Source organism: Macrosteles quadrilineatus, unplaced genomic scaffold, assembly GCF_028750875.1.
Source record: "Macrosteles quadrilineatus isolate MER2022 unplaced genomic scaffold, UCM_ALF_1.0 Scaffold_1__1_contigs__length_201487025, whole genome shotgun sequence".
Lineage (NCBI taxonomy): Eukaryota > Metazoa > Arthropoda > Insecta > Hemiptera > Cicadellidae > Macrosteles > Macrosteles quadrilineatus.
Genome location: NW_026542594.1, coordinates 12,770,179 through 12,791,481, shown reverse-complemented (window position 1 = coordinate 12,791,481; position 21,303 = coordinate 12,770,179). Strand labels below are relative to the sequence as shown.

The 21,303-nt window shown below is 35.2% G+C and overlaps 1 protein-coding gene across 1 annotated transcript; it reads left to right on the top strand.

Annotated features, from left to right (window-relative positions):
• Window positions 1–912: 912 nt before the first annotated feature.
• On the top strand, window positions 913–11,775 carry LOC128982957 (uncharacterized). The gene is made up of 2 exons (XM_054402062.1): window positions 913–1,542; window positions 11,400–11,775. Exons 1-2 carry the CDS (start codon window positions 948–950, stop codon window positions 11,660–11,662), a joined length of 858 nt encoding a protein of 285 aa, XP_054258037.1. The 5' UTR covers window positions 913–947; the 3' UTR covers window positions 11,663–11,775.
• The last annotated feature ends 9,528 nt before the right edge of the window (window positions 11,776–21,303 follow it).

The window sequence follows — 21,303 nt, the reverse complement described above, 5'->3', positions numbered from 1 at the left end:
CATAGGAACTACTTAGGCAGATAGGCTATATACTGAAAACTAAGTCTTATAATTATAATGTATTTAATAATGTTGCAATCTTCATAGAGGACTCTACGTTTAACAAATTACATGAAGAGGAGCGGAAATAAACATCATTAGTGCAAATGTTTAAAATAATACTGCAAAATGACAAAGTAAAGTATAATGTTTTCTTTTACGATAGCACCACTTATTTTTAATTCATCCGTCTATTTAATTTGTAAATTAGCTTAAACTTAATATGCATTAGCTTCTTGGATTTTATGGATAAGTATTTAGGTACATAAACTTATTTAATAACCTGTAATGCTTGGATATTTAAAATAAAACTAATCAACACAAACATTATGAGACCATGTTTAATTTCTTGGTTATGTAGCATACTATGTTAATATAACTTTGATCCTTAGGGACCCATTGCGAGAGGACCTTCATGAAGGAAAGCAAATCATGAACACTCCAAATCGTTTCCAAGAGAAGACATTTTCTAAGGATGAGGAACAAGACACAAAAGAGAATGACCAGCTCATTGCATGACAGTAATATTGTTAGGAGGTGGTGGGTCACAATTTATAAATGATGTCGTGTTTTCAACAAACCACCAGCAATCCTCCATTGTTCCTCAGACAACTGGTAGAGGTGGTTTTAACGGTGCATCAGTACAATAGAACGTCTACGTAAGCGTTGTGTTGTTGTGCTGTGTTGTGTTATGAGAATCAGCAACATAAAGCACAAAGCGGGACAATGACTGGGGACTACGACGACGTCGTCGGTGATGCGAAGGAAGTGAAGCGAGGCACGGAGGAAGAGAGGGGGCAGGAAGCGGTATCAGATTAAAGAGGAATACACTCCTTGTCAGTTCCGATTTTGACTTGTTGGTGGTCGGTGTCCTCTAGGAAAATGCGTGCCTTCGGAGATCGATAAAAATGTTCAGCTTAACGTTACTAGTTTTACTGGCGAGTTTTAAAATCGTGTATAACGACAACGGGGACAGTTGGGAAGGTGATAAGGTAGTGTGGACTAAATTTAATTTGATTCCTAAACCCATTTTATCAAACTTTACAAAGAGCTTTCACAGTGTGTTAAAGAATTCGGGATTCACAACGAAAGCACCGAAGCCAGTGATAAGTGTCAAGTTGAACCAGACTAAAGCAGACGTCGATGTGCGAGGTCTCCGTAATGTCTCTGACGAGCGGGAACGAAAAGTTCCCATCGACTCTATCACTCTATCCTCCAAGATAGTCGGTTTCCCAGAGGATAGGACGGTTCCTCCCAAGGTGGTGCCAGTAGCAATACCGACGACGACGCCCCCGGAGGCGGACGCCTTGGCGAGGAGACGGCGTAGGCCAGTCATAAGGTACGAAGAGGAAGATGACGAGGAGGACGATGATGATGACGATGAAGAGGACATCACAGATCAGTTTGACGTAGAAGATGATGATGACGATGACGAAGAGGAAGAAGAGGAGGTGGAGGTCGTAGAAGAAGTTCCAGAGCCAGTCGACAAACACGAATATGAAGGTTAGTGTCACAACCCTAGATGTTTGTAGGTCACATCGATGTAAAGTTTGAAGTTCGGCACAAGTTATTAAAACCAAATAAGACGAGTCAACCTAGTGATCGAAATCTACAAAGTTCTATATTTATTTCGGATACCACAAACATTTTGAGGAACATAAATAACCTCTTCGTTAATTTTGTCTTTTTATATTTGGAAGTATTATATTTGTAATTTTTATTATCTAGCAGTCAGCTAATAATTACACATAAGTAAACCGCATTTTTATAGGCAATGAGACGACAGCGGCTCTTCAGTTCTGCAGATACCATTATGTATGTGGTTACGATTTTTTACAGATCAAACTTCACTTGTATTAGACGTTAGCAATTGGCAATTCACCCTGCACTTCTTAAACGGACCTTCTTCTAGACGTGTTAGGGCTGTGCAAATTTGTATACAGGGTAACCTGTGATTAAAAAGCTAGTCAGGTACGATCTCCTTATCTTCAGACAATGAGTGAAGACATTTGACCTGATATCTAAATACATTGGCTGTTATTGATGGATATCTTTACATCCTATATTTAAGACCTTCTAAAAGATCCTTCCTTTTCAAAAGACTTAAAAAAATACCAATCGTGCAGAAACCAACACCATGAAAATATAAAAATAAAACAAACTAGTTTTTGTTTACATTAAGATAGGGAATAAATAATAATATCAGTTAGTTGTTAATCTCGATCGAAATAAAATACCTTGTAAAATGTCCTTTATCTCAATTAATCTAGTATCGGCCTGATTGCTACGCGGGAATTTAGTACTAGTCACAAACTGAGGATAAAATAGTTTAAACCGTACCAAGTCGAAAATGGCAGTTTGATACTTTAGTCGAGATAATATAAACGTGCTTAACAAATTCTCAAATCAACAAAATGTAATAATCGACCAAACCTATCAACGTCAGTGGTAACGTTAACTACCCACCGTGTTGACAGGTCATGTCAAGGCACATTGGTCTCAATTTAGCGCCAACTCTCTAAGCGTGGCTCTCGTGTAAGTTTTTCTATCATGAACACTGCAGCGCTGCAGAAAGCATGAGATTAATAATTATTCTTATTTTATTTGTGCAAGGCAGTTTCCCTGTTTATATAACAACATTGTTAACAATTTAACAAATGTATTTCATGATAGAGATCAAAATTACGGTACAATTATGCAAAACATTATACAGTCCAAATATAGAGGGAGATCAGGAGAAAAAAGGTGTTTGGTTATATTTACCAAATTAATACCTTTGGCTGCATGTTGTTGTAGTTTTGTAAACGAAAATTTGATGTATAATAATTTATAATGATTTCACTGTAGTTCGTACTTAATTTTTAGATGTAGGCTATGAAAAAGAGTGAGAGATAAAATTAATTCGAGTCATACTGTAAAGCAGCTCTTTATGAGATGTGTAAGGTAATCTGACGTGAGATGCATATGGTGGAATTTCACTGTAGAAAGAAATCCCAGATTTAACGTAGTATATGTACAAAAATTACTTTTTAGACATCACAGCTGCGTTCAACGTATTTAAGACATTTTGTGAACTGCGTGAAGAAAGTTAAGTTTATTTTGTACCGTGACCGTCTAAAAATACATTTAGATTTAAACTTATTAACACTTGCACATAAAGCCACTAGCAAAGTATACACTTGATCAGACTTCCTTCTAAATTGATGTTCTGACACATACGAATATAATTTTCCGTGCAGTAATATTTGTTTAAAGGATCCAACTTTTTTAAATTTATGAATTGAACCTTAGTTCTGATAAATCGTATGTGTTTCTTCCATGACAAACAAGAGTCAGGAGTTTGTATTTAAACGCTGTGCCTGCCTGATTCCTCAAGATCTGATTCGCACTTCTTTGTAAACAAATCGTATGGAGTGAGGACGGTCAACGATAGGTATGCGATCTCGATATGAAAACCGGAGCGAAGACGAGGTCGGTACCTCCCCAAAACGTCAAACCGTCCTGGATCATTGAAATTAAAAACCTTCTTCATCCTTTCACAATCATCGTCATCTGAGGGAGTTTTTTGGAAGGAGTAAAATACACATTCGCCTTCATCATCTATTAGAGATATTCTGATGCTTTCTGTCGATTGATATAAACTGTACCAAATGAATATTTCTAGGTTAGGATGGCGGACATCTGCTAGTATTTCTTCGGTGTTGAGCCCGAAACAGTTGAGTGTTACCCTCCACATTGTGGGTACGACTTTAGGATCTTTAATCCCTGGACTTCCAATGATTGAAGACAAGACATTACTTCCGAATTCTTTTCGGGAAATAGCATATTTAATGAAGAAGGGTAGAGTTTTGTGTTTTAAAAACAATCCATTATAACGATTTGAAAAATATGACATTCTGAACTTTGTTATTAGTTTCTTTTCCGAAACATCACGATCTATGAAAGAACGCCAGAGTTTGCAAACAGCTCGGCAGGCGGGAAGATCCTCCCAAGGAACGAAACACAACATCAGAATCACGACTTCAGGTGGTAAATATATACTTAAAAGTACTGTACCATTTTTTCGGTAAATGATTTCTTCCTCATCCTGTGAGCTACATCTGCTAGACATGTTACCCTATAAAAAGACTATGAATTGCGAAGTTTCAAAGAAGGAAAACATCACCACAGTCACATAATGCTCACTAATAATTCACTAATATAGCGTGACTTCTGCAGGACCTAACCAAACACGAACCTAAGATAAATATTTACTATTCACATACCATATGAGTCTAATGAACATGTGATTTTATGGTTGCAGGATTGTTTGAAATATTTTTTTCTGTAGGTATTTAGCTGTACCATTTCATAACACATATGTCGTTGATTTCTTTGATTTGTTAATAGTATATATTATGAGTTTAATAGGGGTTAGAATGCTGTAGGCGAGTTTATACATTTTTAGTAAAACTCACTAACCTTTTAATACTATCAAAGCAAAGGAAAATACTGCCAAATTCGACTAAAAATTTCATTAACCAGGCGCAATACTTTCAATGCATTTTTTACTGATTTTTTCTAACTCTTACAACCTTAACTCTTCTTTTAAGTTAGGCTGTTTATGTTGTTTGGAAGTAAAACATAAAACTTCGGTAAAATTGGTCCTCTTAACAAATGACCCTGATTTATTTTTATGTGAAAATAGATTTTCTAGTTATAGTATTATTGCATAACAACTTATAAACATTAGTCACCATCCCAAATCTAATTTACAGTAACGCTGAATGGCCCTACTTTACAGACGTCACCGCGGTATGTTTCCCACGTCTGGATCTTACAGGGAAATGCTTTTATAGGACAATCTTTGCACGAAAATGTATCTTTAACAATACAAATAAACATCAGTAAATGAGAGCCGCATGAATAGTATCCCAAAGTGATTTATATTGTTTAATAATTGGTATACAGTATTACTAGTGGATCTACATCTTAGTTTTAAATTTCCATCATATAACGATCAAATATAATATTCGTTGGGACAAATTAAGGATGCTCCTATGTAAAGCCATAAAAAATAATATGTAGATCTTTGTTTCTTCTAGTCTATGAATAAATGATCAGTAGGTATTTGAGATCTCTAAATCCAGCCATAACAATCCTTAAATATAATTTGATTATCTGTCGTGTATGGTAATTAGATTACTTTTTCTGTTTAATCATTTTTTTACTTTTTGTTGGCATTATACAACATTTAAAAGTCAACAACAGAGCGCACTGATGTAAAATACTGGTTTTTGTTTGAGTTGTTTTTGACCGAGTAAAAATGGAACGACAATTTCTCTTGATCAATACCATCACGATCAATTTCGATCACACCAATGTCTCAGTAATTAAAAATAAGGGTAAAACTCTATGAGTGGCTCAAGTGAGTGTATTTCAGTATACGATCCTTATGAATAAGTAGGAATGCCCCAGTCTCCAAACGTAAATGGTATTTTGCACGTGTTTCGATTATTTTTTTTTTTTTTACAAAAAGTTGTTGGTGGCCTCATTTAACCTAACACTTACCCGTCCAGTTAGGCTGTGAACCTGTGCGTTTGAACGTATCCAGCAATCAAGGGGTTAGTTGGTACAGATCCTGGGACTCATCAGTTTTCTTTACTAAAACCTTTACCATCAATGAACTTAAGTTTATATTATACAATCACCATAGGTCGTACACATAATTTGTGGTGCACTCTATCATTTTAGGCCACTTTATTAATAGAAAGTACAAATATTATTGAATCCCAACAAATTAATATCCCTATCGACTTGTACCGTTGCCTTTTAAACTCTGAAGTAGACATCCCATCTATGTGGACCAGCTGTAGTCTTCTAGCAGAACACAGCTGATTGAATCGCCAACAGAGTATTCTAATGTATAATATTCTTTATTTCCCCTTGATGATTTTCCCCATGATAGTTCCTGTGATACTGAAGTAAAACAGCCTTTTTTATTTACTCTCTAGGGAGTAAAAATCAGCTATTTTAAACAGTTTTAAATTTTGATTGTTGCAATCAGATGGATCAAAATAATTTTTCGATGGATTTAGTAAGTAACGTTTTAGCTTATTGTTGCATTCTTTTACTAGTTCGACATATCGATAATAATAATTTACAGTAACACAATCGTTAGAGAAGAAATTCTTGAATTACTTAGTAAACAGCTACTTATTTACATTAGCAGAATTGAAAACAAGCTAGAAGTCATTTGAGAGGTTATCTTAAGAAAAGTACTTTCGTTTCAAATCCTAGTTTGTTAACTAATGATGCAGTATTGCCGAAAAATATAGTCCATCACACAGGAAAAAAGTATATTTTCAACCCTAACTCATTTCATTGTATTTAAATAATAATAAAATACCTAGTTCAATAATTTATAATAATTAAAATAATATCTAAACCACAGGATATTGTTTTTGAAACGACTGACACATCGGTTTCTAAACGTCATATAACGCTCTAGTGGTGGTTCCCACAGCCTCGCTCGATGCCAAGCACTCCATTAAATGGCTAATTGTCCCCTGATGGCAACTATCAACGGACCAATGGCTTGATGGCAGATCTGACTCCAGAGTGATACAGAGCTAGACGTGACCTTGATACCACAATAGTATTCCCATCAACCACACACAATGTACTATCACTTTGTCATCTGTAAGGTGATTGCAAGTCATCAGAAGATATCTAAGAGTTTTGTCATGTGTTAACAAATCAATTTCAAAACCTTGGAGTTGCTTCTGGGTTTAAGAAATCCCTGAGCTCTGCAAGCATTTTTTTCTTCTTGGATCACACCAGGATTATTGAACGATGTTTTCAGGCAATGACAAGAGTTATTTTAATTCACAGATTCTTTGAATAACCTAAACAAGATACTTTCGAAAATAACTAACTATTTCATGTGCTTAAAATAACATTATGGATGACTGTAAAATGAAAAAAAATATGTTTCTATTCATTTGTAGCTACAGCCAAATCTTAATAATGTAAGATATGCAAAAAGTTCACAAGAGATCTATCTATCTAAATTCTGGCAACTTTATGTTAAAGATTTGATGAATTTGAAATTAATTGCGAATCACATTTTTCCAACAGTAAGTTCAATATTCAGGCTAATATTGGAATCATGAATGCTAAAATTTAAAAATGATGTAGTAACAAAAATAATATAGTTAAATTGAAAATAAAAAATCCTATTGCGATCTTCCTCTAAATTACTTTCACAACCTAGATTATCTCCATGATTCAGATATATTGCGAAAGACATTCCTGGTGGTCAGGCAGCGAAGCCTAAACACTCAAAGTCTCTGACCATCGGACTGTGACGTACGATCGCCACCGTCGTGCGGACCTTTGGTATTTCTACTCCTGTTTCATAACCTAATCGCCACTTTGGGAATCATGCTAATTGTACGGGAGTGCCTCAGGACATTATCACGATATGGATGATAAGACAACAATAGGGAATGTTGGGGCTGCACCCCCGGGGCAAGGGCGAAGAGAGGCTACACAGAGATCACGAGAAGTAAGGTGAGGGCCGGGCTAAACACTGTGGTTACCCGACACTTTGTACCGAGATGGTGAGGCTAAATTGTACGCTATAGGGATTCGGTTGTAGTTGACATAGAACACATTTTGATCGTGTATACCTTGACTCCTTTCTTTGAAAACAACTATTGAGATATAGGATTGCACATTATATTGTTTATTCGCAAAGAGGCAATTTTCTTTTACGCAACCTAAATCTTTCAGATTAGTGAGAAATGCCAACGGTGGACAAATATTTAAATCATCGGCACGTATAGCTCAGTGTATGTTGAGTTTATTCATTTTTGTTTACGCTATCTGTACGAAAATTGTCGTCATAAATAGTTTTAATAGGCTAAGAGAGTTGAAAAATTAAAAAACATAAAAATTTATTTGAATACTGTTTATGATATTTTATCATATTATAGAAGGTAAATAATGTATGCTCAAAGAATAACTTTTACTTTTAAATAAGTAATTTTTTCAACAAATAACATATGAAATTGTTCTTAAAGTGAGTAAACTAAACCAGTTACTGCGCTGCACTTTTCAAAATGTGAGTTTCAAAGTAAGGGGAGTTGATACAAGAATGAAACAAGGCGTGCACGTAGAAACTCATCCAAAAGCAATAAACTAGGTCTCTACTAAACGTTTATCGGACAGTTAATATTCAAGTTATTTTGATAACCTGCTTCTTATGTCAAAGCCTAGTAAATAAGTAGGCTACTTGGTTTTTCTAATACACATTATCAATACCAATACCTCCAAAACAATTGCAACTACAGTGTAAAGCGGGAAATGCTGTCAAAACTGATCTATTTAAATAGTAGTTTACGAAACGATCGTGTTAAGAACAAGAGTCTTTACGACACGAGTATAAAATTTAAGATACGAACCTTGGCGAGTGCCTATAAAACTTCTACGAGTGTCGAAAGGCTAATCACGCGAGTTGCGTACACTACTTTGCCTACGACCGTTTTTTAATTACTAAAAATCACTACCCATAACTTCTAAGAGAGGCTATGTTTTCGTTTATGTATAATAACCTATCGTTCCCACTGATTAGGGGTGATGCAACTGCTTATTGTCCCAATCACTCACTCATTATTTAATAAATTGAATTGGTTTTAACAGCTGATAAAATGACTCACCAAGACTCGTACCTCAAATTTATATTCGAGTCGTTAAGACTATATTTACGCGATCGTTGCTTAAACTACTGTTCCAATATAGATCACATTTATTTTGCTGTTTGATTTTGGAATGCTTCAATTTTGTTTTTAAAAATCTCTGCACTTATTAATAAAGCAGTTTAATTTTAATAATCTAAAACACCAGCTTTTATCAACTCATTGGTAAATCATGGATGCTACGGATGAATGGTTGTAACTCCTAACAATGTTAACCTTATCTGGAGGAGACCCCTGGGCGGCTGGGCGGGCGGTCGTGCACATTACCGGCCAAACAGCTGATTGCGGTGCGTCCTAACAGCTGACTCATAAAATAAACAGAGACAGGTTGTTGACTCGATTGCGCATAACCACTAGAGGCTCTTGGCAATGTTTTATGTAATTATTGTTTTCGTAATCCTAACCTACGAAAACAACCCAGATGTCTTTTCATGATTACACGCATCACGAATGATATGAAAACTGTTGTTGATGGTGGCTTTCGATAACGGATTGGTTTTATAATTATGTCGTAGGCGAGAGGTTCATAGGTTGAGTATAGTAGTTACATGATTGTATTTTAAAACTAGTTACTTGAACTAGCACATTGGTATATTCGTCCACATGTCCCTAAATCGATAGGTCCTTTTGAGAAAGGACGCTCGAAGACTTTTGAAGATTATTGAAGATAACAAAGAGCACGTTATCCTTAGGAACGCAATATTTAACCAGATCCAATTATGATGATATGAATACCAATATCAATCATTGAGGTGGGGACGACACATGGGTGTGTATTTTAACCCAAATTTGAGTGAAGGATAAATGAGTACAGAATATAGTGTGATGATCTGTGTTGCTTTGTTACGGACAAAGATAAGTTGATACATTAGTCAGGATCATCCATTTAAAGCCCAATGAGCAGGTATAGCTGGGTCCAGTTTTGAACCATAAATAAAAAAGATCATGGGTGAAAGACTTTAAATAGAGATTTTAATGAAATAATATTTTTATTGATAGGTTACTTATAGAAAATATTGGATAATTGATCTTAATGAAACTAAATCAAAGGAAGTGTTGTATTAACCTATGAAATACCAGAAAACTGCAGGGTTTTTGGTGTTCTCGGCGGTCCAGTTGAAGAAGCACATGTATCGGTAACGATTCTATGTTCCTATATTTTCAGGGAATCTCCTAGAAGATAACATACAAAAATTTTCACCACATTGACTTTCGCATTCATAAAGTAGCATCACAACGCCGAACACCATACCTTGGAAAAATTCTGAAGTATAGCTTTTACAAATATTTAGAATAACTTCCGAAAAATATTGTTATTTTTTGACCATTTATTGTGCTTTTCACTGTTAATATTATCAGTTAGGGGTTTCAATTACTTGCAGCGGGAAGAGAAAGTTTTAATGTCTAGGTTATTTATTTCTCAAGGTAAAGATAGTAAAGCTAAGCCAGCAGCTGTAGTTCCATTTTATTGCCAAACAACCAAAGACCGGAACCGCTAACAACCAGGTTCAATAAAAGGCCAGTTTAAAAACACAATAAAGTGGTCAAATTATTGCATACCAACATTTCAGTGTTCTGAGAAAACTACCTACAATAATTGAGGGCAGGGCAGTGCGATATAAAGTAGCGCCAAGGCTAAATATTTCTAGGAGCGTGTTGTACTTATACATTACAGACTTTCAATAAACACTTTACAGGCTTTGGACATTTTTGTTTGTGTAAGGTTTAAATCATCCTTTAGTACAAATTCAAAAATACTACACAAGTTGTAACATCTAATAAAGATGCACTTTTCACAAATATCCATTTCGTTACTAATTTCTAAATCAAAGCTGGTAAGTTAGTTGACGAAATACCTTGAACCCCTTATACCTTGAACCCCTTTGAAATATTTAAGACAAGGAAAATACTGACGTGTATCTTGTTTTCATGCATCGTTTGCTTAATTTACCAAACTACGTAAGATATCAACTAAGTAGGTTTCATTATTGATGGATTGTTGATTTTTGTGGTTTGTTAAACCTACACAAAGAGTGCCTTAGGTTAGTCATACAAAATATGGCTTAACATTAAACACTTATATAACACAACATGAATTCAACAGTTGAGAAATTAAGATGTTTACATCCAATCGTGTCTCTTAGTTCTTTCAGCCCGTTTATGCAATGGATTCTCTAGACTAGACAATACGGTGACATGTACGGTGTATTGGTAAAGACTACGTTGTCACTATCTCGTTTGCCTACATCGCAACATTAGTCTGTGATGTAAGCGAGGGTGACTTCCTCTTTAGTGTAAAGTTATTGAACATGCTGTATCATATTTAAACATACAACTTTAAGAAAAATATATTGACACCTCAAACGCAAAATCATTCAAGCTTTTACAAAAGAGAGAGGTCTTAAAAATGTGCTAGTCCAGTGAGAGTCATTTAGTTTTTGTCCTCTTGCCACTTGAAACGCTGCTTTTTTCCTTCACTGACCACTGCATTAACCTTACAATTTTGACGTGCAGTAGAAGTAAACTTTGTTCTAACAGATGGTTAAAAAAATCCATCCCTCCTGATTTTAGGACCCTGCATGCATATAAAACACGAATATATGATGTATTCTTTTACAGATCAGTCCTATGTGGAGCCAGTGGCCATCAAGAAGACCAAGCGTGTACGCAAGAAGTCGAAAAAGTACCTAAAACTGAAGGACTTCAAGAAGTTGAGAAAATTCATGTTGCCACTACTGCTGGCTTACAAGCTCAAGTTCTTCACGCTGATACCACTGTTGTTGGGTGGGCTGGTGCTTATAGTGGGAACTACAGGGTTCGCTGGGTTCTTCTTTGCTCTCTTCGCAGTAGGACTCGGCCTTCAGAAGAACAACCACGGTTGAACGCTACCTGCTACTGCTGAAGTACTTGCTCATGACAAAGACACTTACACTAGAGAAGGAGTTTTTGTTTTTGCCAACTATTTATTTATTTATTTATTTACTGCATGTTGTGAATTTAAGTCTTGTATAAATAAAATTTATGTACATAGAAACACTCATATAAAATTCAATATTAATTATTTAGAAAAGGAAAATATCGCAGTCCAAAACCGTCAGTTCCCACATGTGTTCTTTGACTTATAATTATCGTGTAAATTGGTACAAAACATCACACGTTTGCTACCTCAATTTTGTACAATATTAAGTTCATTTGAAATAACAGTGTATTTATATGCAAAAGAAATTTTAATAAACTTCATGTACCTTGTAAAGATGTAAGTTGTGTTTCATAAAGCCTAACTTATCGGCAAATCATTATATCCAATATAGTTTTTTGTCCTAAGACGCTAGGCACGAAGCCAGGATTGTTTTTCACATTACTTCAGGCTAGAACTAGGGGTTGCAGCATTATCACAGATGACATCCATTGGTGAATTGGCGGAATTTGAACCCGGGGCCTCAAGGACCGATGTCCCGCGCTCTACCCCTAGACCAGCTAGTTCCCTTTTCAATATACTAGCTCCTAATTTATCGTAGCTATGAAATAATTCCATTCATCTACATAACATAAGCAGTGCTGCACACATATATACGATTAGATAAATAACGTTAGCTACTTGATAATATATCAAATCATAGCATGCGTTTGAAATAACACAAATCTTTACTTTAACAAACGATACAAACAACTTTTTTACATCGTTGACTTAAACACGCATTTATGAAGAATTATTTCACCTTGCACTAATGAGGGAAAAAATTTTAAGAGGTTATGCGTTTGCTATAATTTCACAACATTATTAGTGTGTCATGAATATATTGTAATAGAGAGATTCAAGTTTGGACAGTCGGCAAAATTTAATTGAAATGTCTTTACAAAATATAATTTATAAATACCTACGCCACAGCAAACCTGCAGACTAAGTGGATTGCAATCCTCATTGAATTTTCACTTAAATATTTTCTTAAATGCAGAATTATTGTCTGTTTAATAAACATTAATAAACACTCTACTCTTAACCTAATTGAATTAGAATAAAAATGTAAATACCGCAGCCCCAGCAAACCTAAATGAATTTCCATTTAGTAATAGCTTACCACAGCAATAGCTGAAAAATTATATTACAGAACAAAAAGTGAATAAATTATACATGATAACAAATTGTACAGTTCAAAAGAAAAGCATTTATTGTATTGTACAATGAGAAAATATATTGGATTATGAGTTGTGACAATTAATATCAAATATAACTCTTGTATTGTTGGAAGAATATTGGAGAATGTCAGCACCTATGTTTAGAGTCAGATTTTACTTTTACCTTACTACATCAGTGATGTTACAAAAGTTTTTTATTCTTAATATGGATATAAAAACGTTATTTAGGTTGAACTATGGATTAACCTAAATAAGTTTGTAACCCACACTATGACTGATTCAAACTAGATAGTCTAAAATGACAAAACTTCTTGAGGGCTCCAAGAGGACTGGGGCACAATCCTAGAACTTGACTTAAAAAATATCATATTTCTAAATTGGAACGTTCACATTTATGTTTATAATATAGACCACCCCGTAAGTTTTATGGCATGATTATTTGTGTTAAGGGGATTCGCCACTGAAAAGGGTGAATTTTTTTATTTAATGAGGAAAGTCGTGAAACTATTTTTTTTCTAGTTAAGTATAGTTTAAAAAAAAATGGAAAAATTTTGGTTTACTTCTGAATATAAATTATAGGTGGTAAAAAAATAAAATAGAGGTTTTTCGATCAATTTGTAAGGGGTTTTAAAAATCTATATTCTGAAGAGAGTTCTTATGGATTTTGATAAATTTGGTGTTTTTAGCGAATTTCCCATATAGGGAATAAGCTATTACCGTAGTACTCATGGTAAGACCTGGACGCGGGACCGATTTTTTTTTTCGTTTTGAGGTCCCTAGAGGCCAAAAACACCATCCGTTCAAATTCATATATATATATATATATATATATATATATATATATATGTGTGTGTGTGTCCGTCAGCACGATAACTCGAGCAAGAATGATCCGATTTTGATGAAATTTGGTACAAACGTGTAAACGTACGTTTATACGAACGAGTTTGCGATCCAGCATGATCGGACCATGGGAACGGGGGTTTACGGGGGGTTTTATGGGGTAAAAATAGGTTTTTCCCATTTTTGACCCAAAAAACATAAAATTTAGCAATTTCTTTCCAAACCATTTTTTAGAGCTTAAAAAAACAAATAATTTAGTATATTGAAGCATTATTATGCGCCTAATGGTTACGGAGAAAATACCAAAAAATTGTACATTTAAAATTCCCATGTTATTCTTATGGAGAATAAGTAAACTGTTGTAGTTTGCTTGTTTGTGAACATATTTTGATCAAATTTGGAAAATGTTTTTATTTCTTACTAACTATTCACATTTTACAAAAAACAAAAAAAAACAGTTTTACCCTCCCTGATGCAGCAAACCTAAGTACTTGTTAAACTAATTCTATTTAAATCAAGAATAAATGTTATATTTTTAAGTAGACATTTCAGTGTAAATCCTATCAGTCAAATGGAAATTCGCTTAGTCTGCAGGTTTGCTGCGGCGGGGGTATTTTTTTTTAAGACAGTTATCTAAACTTAATATTTAGGTAGATTCATAATAATATCTCAGATACTTTTTTTTGCTGTGACACATTAAATATAATTTTTCTTCAGAAAAAAGAATTAGTTTGAAAAAAACTTTATTGTTCAGTACCTAATTAACTTAGATACCTAATTCTACCTAAATATTTTCCTAATACTGTCTAGAATAAGTAGTAAGAATTTCAACAATGTACCTTTAGTGGCTCTCAAGATATATCAAATTTTGTATTGAAAAACGTGAAATTTCAATGCTGCGGAAAACCACGTTTGAATAAGAAGGTGTCCTATGATCTTGTAGCTATTGGTAAGAGCGAAACCCCTTGGTTATAACATATAATAACATTCATACATGGATTATTTCATACTTTTTGGATGTAATAGGGTCCAATGTACAAAGAAATGTAAAAAAATATTTTGAAAATTTTTCATGATTTTTACCTATTTTCAGTGGCAAATCCCCATAAGCTCAAATTAAACACGCACAAAGGCTGTGTATTAACCACACTACATTTATATTTGTTAAACATATTACATATCTGGCTTTGCTAAAAAGTCAATTTTACAAGCCCATTGAGGGATATTACAAATTTCTCAACCAATCGATCACCATCCGAATTTCCACAGATGATTCGTGCCTTTCCTTCATTAGTTTAAACTGCCCCAGAACTTGATGTCGTGACTCTGACTTGAGAATGGAGCCAAATACCTGTAAGCTTTGACGTCAGATCCACAAAGAACAGTGTTGCCGGTCCGTGTTTGAACGTCGTAAATCACTTGGACATAACCTTTCCCTGCAACCCACGTCACTCGCTGGAAGGTAAACATTGCAAGACCACACACTTCTATTTACCTACATTTATCAAACTACAGCTTTTCATGTAGTGATATGTTACAATTACGACTCTCTAATATTGTAGCACGTGTCTGACCTCAAGGAGCTGGGGACTGTACACTGTACAGTCGTTAATTGAAGACAAATTAGTTCTCTTAATAGCCAATAATCAGTGATCAAACCCCACAACGCTTGTCATTGCCAAGGACACTTAGCCAGCAATCAGTGATTACCTACAGCAATCGTTGATTACCAGTCAGTAGTCGCCAGAGAGGTGTGGGAAATAAGGCAATTACGGCCATAACTGAGTAATGTATGAAATCAGAGTTGTCGGTGTTTTATGTAACGAAACCCAGCTAGGCTAATTGTAACTGTAAAATGTTGACTGCCGTAAATGGTGAGATTTATTGTAGATAATATAAGGCTGTTTGTCTCATTGTGCCGCTAGATTGATTGTCGAGCTCTCCGACAATGTTGCCAATTAATGATAGATTTAAACTTAAGATATGCGTGTATTGCATTTCACGAGAACTGTGAAAGAATTAAAAGTACAAAGTTACTATTATAATTTGTTTACGTCACTGCGTATGATGTGTACTTAGGAATTATTGAGGTCGTATTATGTCAGTGAAGTGAAGCTGTGCCAAATCAATCATGACTGGGTTATTGCCAAAACAATAGTTTTAAAAGAATAGTGTATTTCCACAAAGTATATACAAAATGTCATAGTATATGCCACTAATACATACAGTAGAGTATAAAGTCAAGTTAAACAATAAATAGTGACGGATTTTTAAATTTTAAATGAAAAATAATCACTTAAAAGCGAATAATTCTAATTTTCTACGGTGATATCATTCAGAGTAGAGTACTAAATTACACTGAGCAATATTCCCGATTATAGTGTTACCAGGTGTATGTATCATAACAGTTGTAAACCAACTATTGGTTCATTTTGGACGACGGAATGACACGAAGGAATAAACCCCGCTATCCTATTTTCATGTATCATCACAATCTAGAAAGTAGTCCGTGTCAAAGTATTCAATATCGGATGTCCGTACTGCCGCAAAGATTTCCCGCGAGAACGCAGACGTAGTGAAAGCGCGGGTAGCGCAGCTGTCAGCTGGCACGCGCAATGCTCGTAGTCTCTGCGCATCAATAATTAGGCTATGAGGGTAATGAGGACACACTCCACTAGCGCACGTAGCGGACATGCAGGACGGCGGTCAATAATAACAGACGAATGACAACCGCGAAACATGTAGACAGGAAATTAATAGGTTTCCTACAAGCTCATCGTTCCTGCTTTCGCCAGAATGAAATCGTCCAAAATGTAACCAGGTGTTCGCTTGGCAATTAGGAAAGTTTCTGGTTAAAACTATTTTACAGGATTTTGTAATGCTTCAAATGTTCCAACAAGTTCACTAAACATACAAATGAATGTTTAGTAAATATCAATGAATATCAATGACAAATGAATTAGTCAATATCATGACGGATTTAAAATCCATGGCATGTCGTAGGTTCGGATCCTGGTACCTTCCACTACATTTTATCAATGCAGTTTCGCTCTTGTACCGGCTCACCCCTTGCTTTGCTGGGTACGTTCCACGCACAGATCCGAGGCTTATATGGACCTGATATATGGACGGGCAAATGCAAGATTACAATAGGCCGCCGACCTCTTGCGTTATAATTGAAGAAGACTATAAATAAACATTTAAAACATAAATAGTGGTTACATACAAAAGGCGAAATATATCCATTGAACCTTTGAACTTTTCATGCATGGAAAGATGCAAAACATCACTCTAATTGTAACGGTCGTATTCCTCTTGGAATACCTACTGTTACTTTGGGTGACGTAGCTCAGGAATGAAACTCAGCACTCGCTTACAAAACCTAACTTTATTAATTACTCAAAACAACACAAAAAACACAAAGCTCAACTAACAATCAAAAAGGTAGAGTAGACTGGAACTGTAATCATTTAGTTAGAAACTGAAACCCCAATTTTGAAAAGACTCTAAACCCCAATCTTGAAAACCCTTAACATTTTCTTACCTGGACCCAAGGCCAAGGGCCTTGGGCTCCAGCTCCCCCAGCAGGACCCCGTCCTCTCATAACATCATAACATTTGATTCGTTAATAATTACCGTAACCAATTGTATTACTACTATAACGAACTGTGGTAATAATGAATATTTACATATGCCATTTCTCGTTGTTGCAGTTTCTTGCCCCGTTGACATTTGTCCAGCATAATAGTCTTAGGTCTAGATATAAATACCTACTGACAGTTACATACAATTTTATTACAGGACATTTGCTATCACTATAAATTGTCTAAAAAGGTTTACTATTGTATGTAATTACGTGAATTTACATTTTGTTTCTGGGTTTATAGCACTAATAACAGACAAGTTTTATATTAGTTATATTTATGGGTTTCAGTTTTCCTTATGAATAATATGCTATAACTTATTTCAAAATTAGCAATCAGTTAAAAAAATTATTTTATAAACTTATTTAGGTGAAAAGTAATTAAAATTGCAGTTTCAACTGCAGTTTGCATTAGCCAATAAAAAAGAAAATAACTGTGTTCTTTTTTCATAAATACCATGGAACCGAGCCTTGCTCGGTTGTAGTTAAATGGATTTAATAGTAAAAAAAACTATATTGTAAAAAATCACTTTATAATTCACCGAAAACATTTTTTTTACAAACCATAGACAGACGATCACTGAAATAATGACTGAATAACTGAACTCTGTAATGTAAAAGCATGCAATTAAACAAAAGAAAGATAAATTTTGTATGATCTTGCTTAAGTTAAAGTGCTAGTCGCACAGAAATTTTCTCCCTTCTAGTCATTGAAACCAGTTGTTCCACTTTTACTTTCGCTAAAGACAGCAGATAAAATGCAAACACAATCTGCTTAGTTTCAAAATGGCTTTGACAACGATTTTTCCCTTTTTCGATACTACTTCTAAACTTGAGATTCTGTCTGTTTTTTGTTATTGGAATTTAGCATACGGTAATAGTTTTATGCCAATTAAAACCCCCAGATGTAATTAGTTTATTTGGAATGCCTCAGTACTTCAGGGTTTAAGTTTTGGTGGGAAAGGGCTAAGTAAAATAATCAGTATTTGATCGGAGCTATTTACCCCTATATAGAGTAATTTTCAGTGTAATTTAATCTTTGCTCAATAATTACAACTGATGTTTTTTTCCTATTTTTGCTGTATTTTGTAATTTGCTAGTATACTGTGGATGGCCTGTTATAAACACATGTGAGTAGTGACAATTCCTTTGTTTACTTTTCCTTGTTATTTTATTCAACCAACATAGCAACCCATAAGGCCAGTGTGTTACATTTCATAATTTTCAAATGAGTTGTGTGGCGAAATACGAATTTTCTTGAGGCAGCTAGTGGTTGTCACCAGTCACGTTTTTCGGCCTATAAGTCCCTAATTCCAAAATTTTGACAACACCTTTCCTCTGGATTTCAAGATATATTTACAGATAGACAGACAGACAAACAGACATAGCTCGTATTAGAGAACAGGATACTATGTTTAGTAGTATAAGTACCGGAGGACCGAGCCATAGCTCGTTATAGTTTATTTCGATTGTAAAAGTAATATTAAGGAAACTCACGTTTTTACAACTAATTTTGGCTTTCATTATTTAAGTTCCAGTAAATTTTAAATTTATATTGTAAATAAACCTGTCCAAATTATGTAAAATATACAAAGCGTGCATACGAATTGTAAAATCTACCCTTAATGTGAGTGAATCATTGAGTTGAGACCAGTGCACTAAAATTGCACACGAAACGCTCATCACTTATCAACACTGACGTGCTCTATTTTCCCCTATATTGAGTAATCTTTGTTCAAATCCATTCAATAGACCAATTCAACCAAACAACACAAAACAGTGTGGTTTTTTTAGTCACGTAATACGTGTACGCTTGAAAATAAGTTGACAGCACTTATACGACTACGACATTGTATCATACTTCGTTTTACAAACGGATTTAGCCTAACCTAAAACGTAAAGTTTAGTGTTTGAAAGACTAATTATTTATATGCTTTATAGTAACTGAAGGGAATAAAAATATAATGTGTAACTCGAAAGTAAAGTGCCATTTCACAACTATTTATATAAATAAATATTTATTGACTTTGTATAGTGAACTAGACATTATATCTTTGTAGACTAGTGATAGCTGGATAATTACCTCAAAGATAAGTTAAATAAACCTTCTACAACTCTATAATTGAAATCCTATAATTACTCTCTAACACAATTTGTGGGTTTAACATGAGTTCACTTTTTCTTGTTAGCTTTACCACTGAGGATACTACAACGTAGAAAGGACGAGACTTATGGTATTGCATATAATGTACATACCAATTTGATGCAGCTCTCCGGAAGACCGACAGTACTAGTGGTTGATGTAGATATAGTCTTCTACAGTCAAGAAAATAATTTTGTATCCAAGCACAGCTGATATTTCTCGAGATTATATTTTTCGGCCCCGCCTTAATTATGGTGGTTTAATTGAACTATTTTTTTGTTCCTCATCGTTGCCCAGCCATAGCTGAATAGATTGCGTTACGAAAAATTAAAACTTTAAAACTTTGACTATATACACTATATACAAGGCGGTGGATCATGATGTCCAAACTGAGTCAGGGGTTTCAAAAAAATCCCTGATGGAGTAAAGGGGCCTAGTCTTCAACTCCCTAGACATGTGGGTTTCGTCTAATGAATTAAGTACAGAACAACTATAAATAAACGTATATTCCGTAGATATGACATTGTAGATCTTTTTCTTGCTGACAAAGCTCGCACACAGAGTTGTCACACATTTTAGACACATTATGATTAATCAACATAATGTATATCTGCAAGACAGGTAGATAATAATTCCCTCACCTAGGAATCAAGGTGATCAATGTCTCAAGACCTGAATGCGTCACAATGTCATTTTTTGCCACCTATCTAGCGTTCAATGTAACACAGTCTACAAGCTCTGTCAACACGGGTATACAAGAGTGATACAGAAGGCAGTGAGGCCTTTCAATCATACAGGCTAGATTGCTGTCTAACGTTTGTCAGTTGAAGGTTCTACTGTTGTCTACAAGCTCTGTCAACACTGGTAGACAAGAGTGATACAGAAGGCAGTGAGGCCTTTCAATCATACACGCTAGATTGCTGTCTAACGTTTGTCAGTTGAAGGTTCTACTGTTGTCTACAAGCTCAGTCAACACGGGTAGACAAGAGTGATACAGAAGGCAGTGAGGCCTTTCAATCATACACGCTAGATTGCTGTCTAACGTTTGTCAGTTGAAGGTTCTACTGTTGTCTACAAGCTCTGTCAACACTGGTAGACAAGAGTGATACAGAAGGCAGTGAGGCCTTTCAATCATACACGCTAGATTGCTGTCTAACGTTTGTCAGTTGAAGGTTCTACTGTTGTCTACAAGCTCTGTCAACACGGGTAGACAAGAGTGATACAGAAGGCAGTGAGGCCTTTCAATCATACACGCTAGATTGCTGTCTAACGTTTGTCAGTTGAAGGTTCTACTGTTGTCTACAAGCTCTGTCAACACTGGTAGACAAGAGCGATACAGAAGGCAGTGAGGCCTTTCAATCATACACGCTAGATTGCTGTCTAACGTTTGTCAGTTGAAGGTTCTACTGTTGTCTACAAGCTCTGTCAACACTGGTAGACAAGAGCGATACAGAAGGCAGTGAGGCCTTTCAATCATACACGCTAGATTGCTGTCTAACGTTTGTCAGTTGAAGGTTCTACTGTTGTCTACAAGCTCTGTCAACACTGGTAGACAAGAGTGATACAGAAGGCAGTGAGGCCTTTCAATCATACACGCTAGATTGCTGTCTAACGTTTGTCAGTTGAAGGTTCTACTGTTGTCTACAAGCTCTGTCAACACTGGTAGACAAGAGTGATACAGAAGGCAGTGAGGCCTTTCAATCATACACGCTAGATTGCTGTCTAACGTTTGTCAGTTGAAGGTTCTACTGTTGTCTACA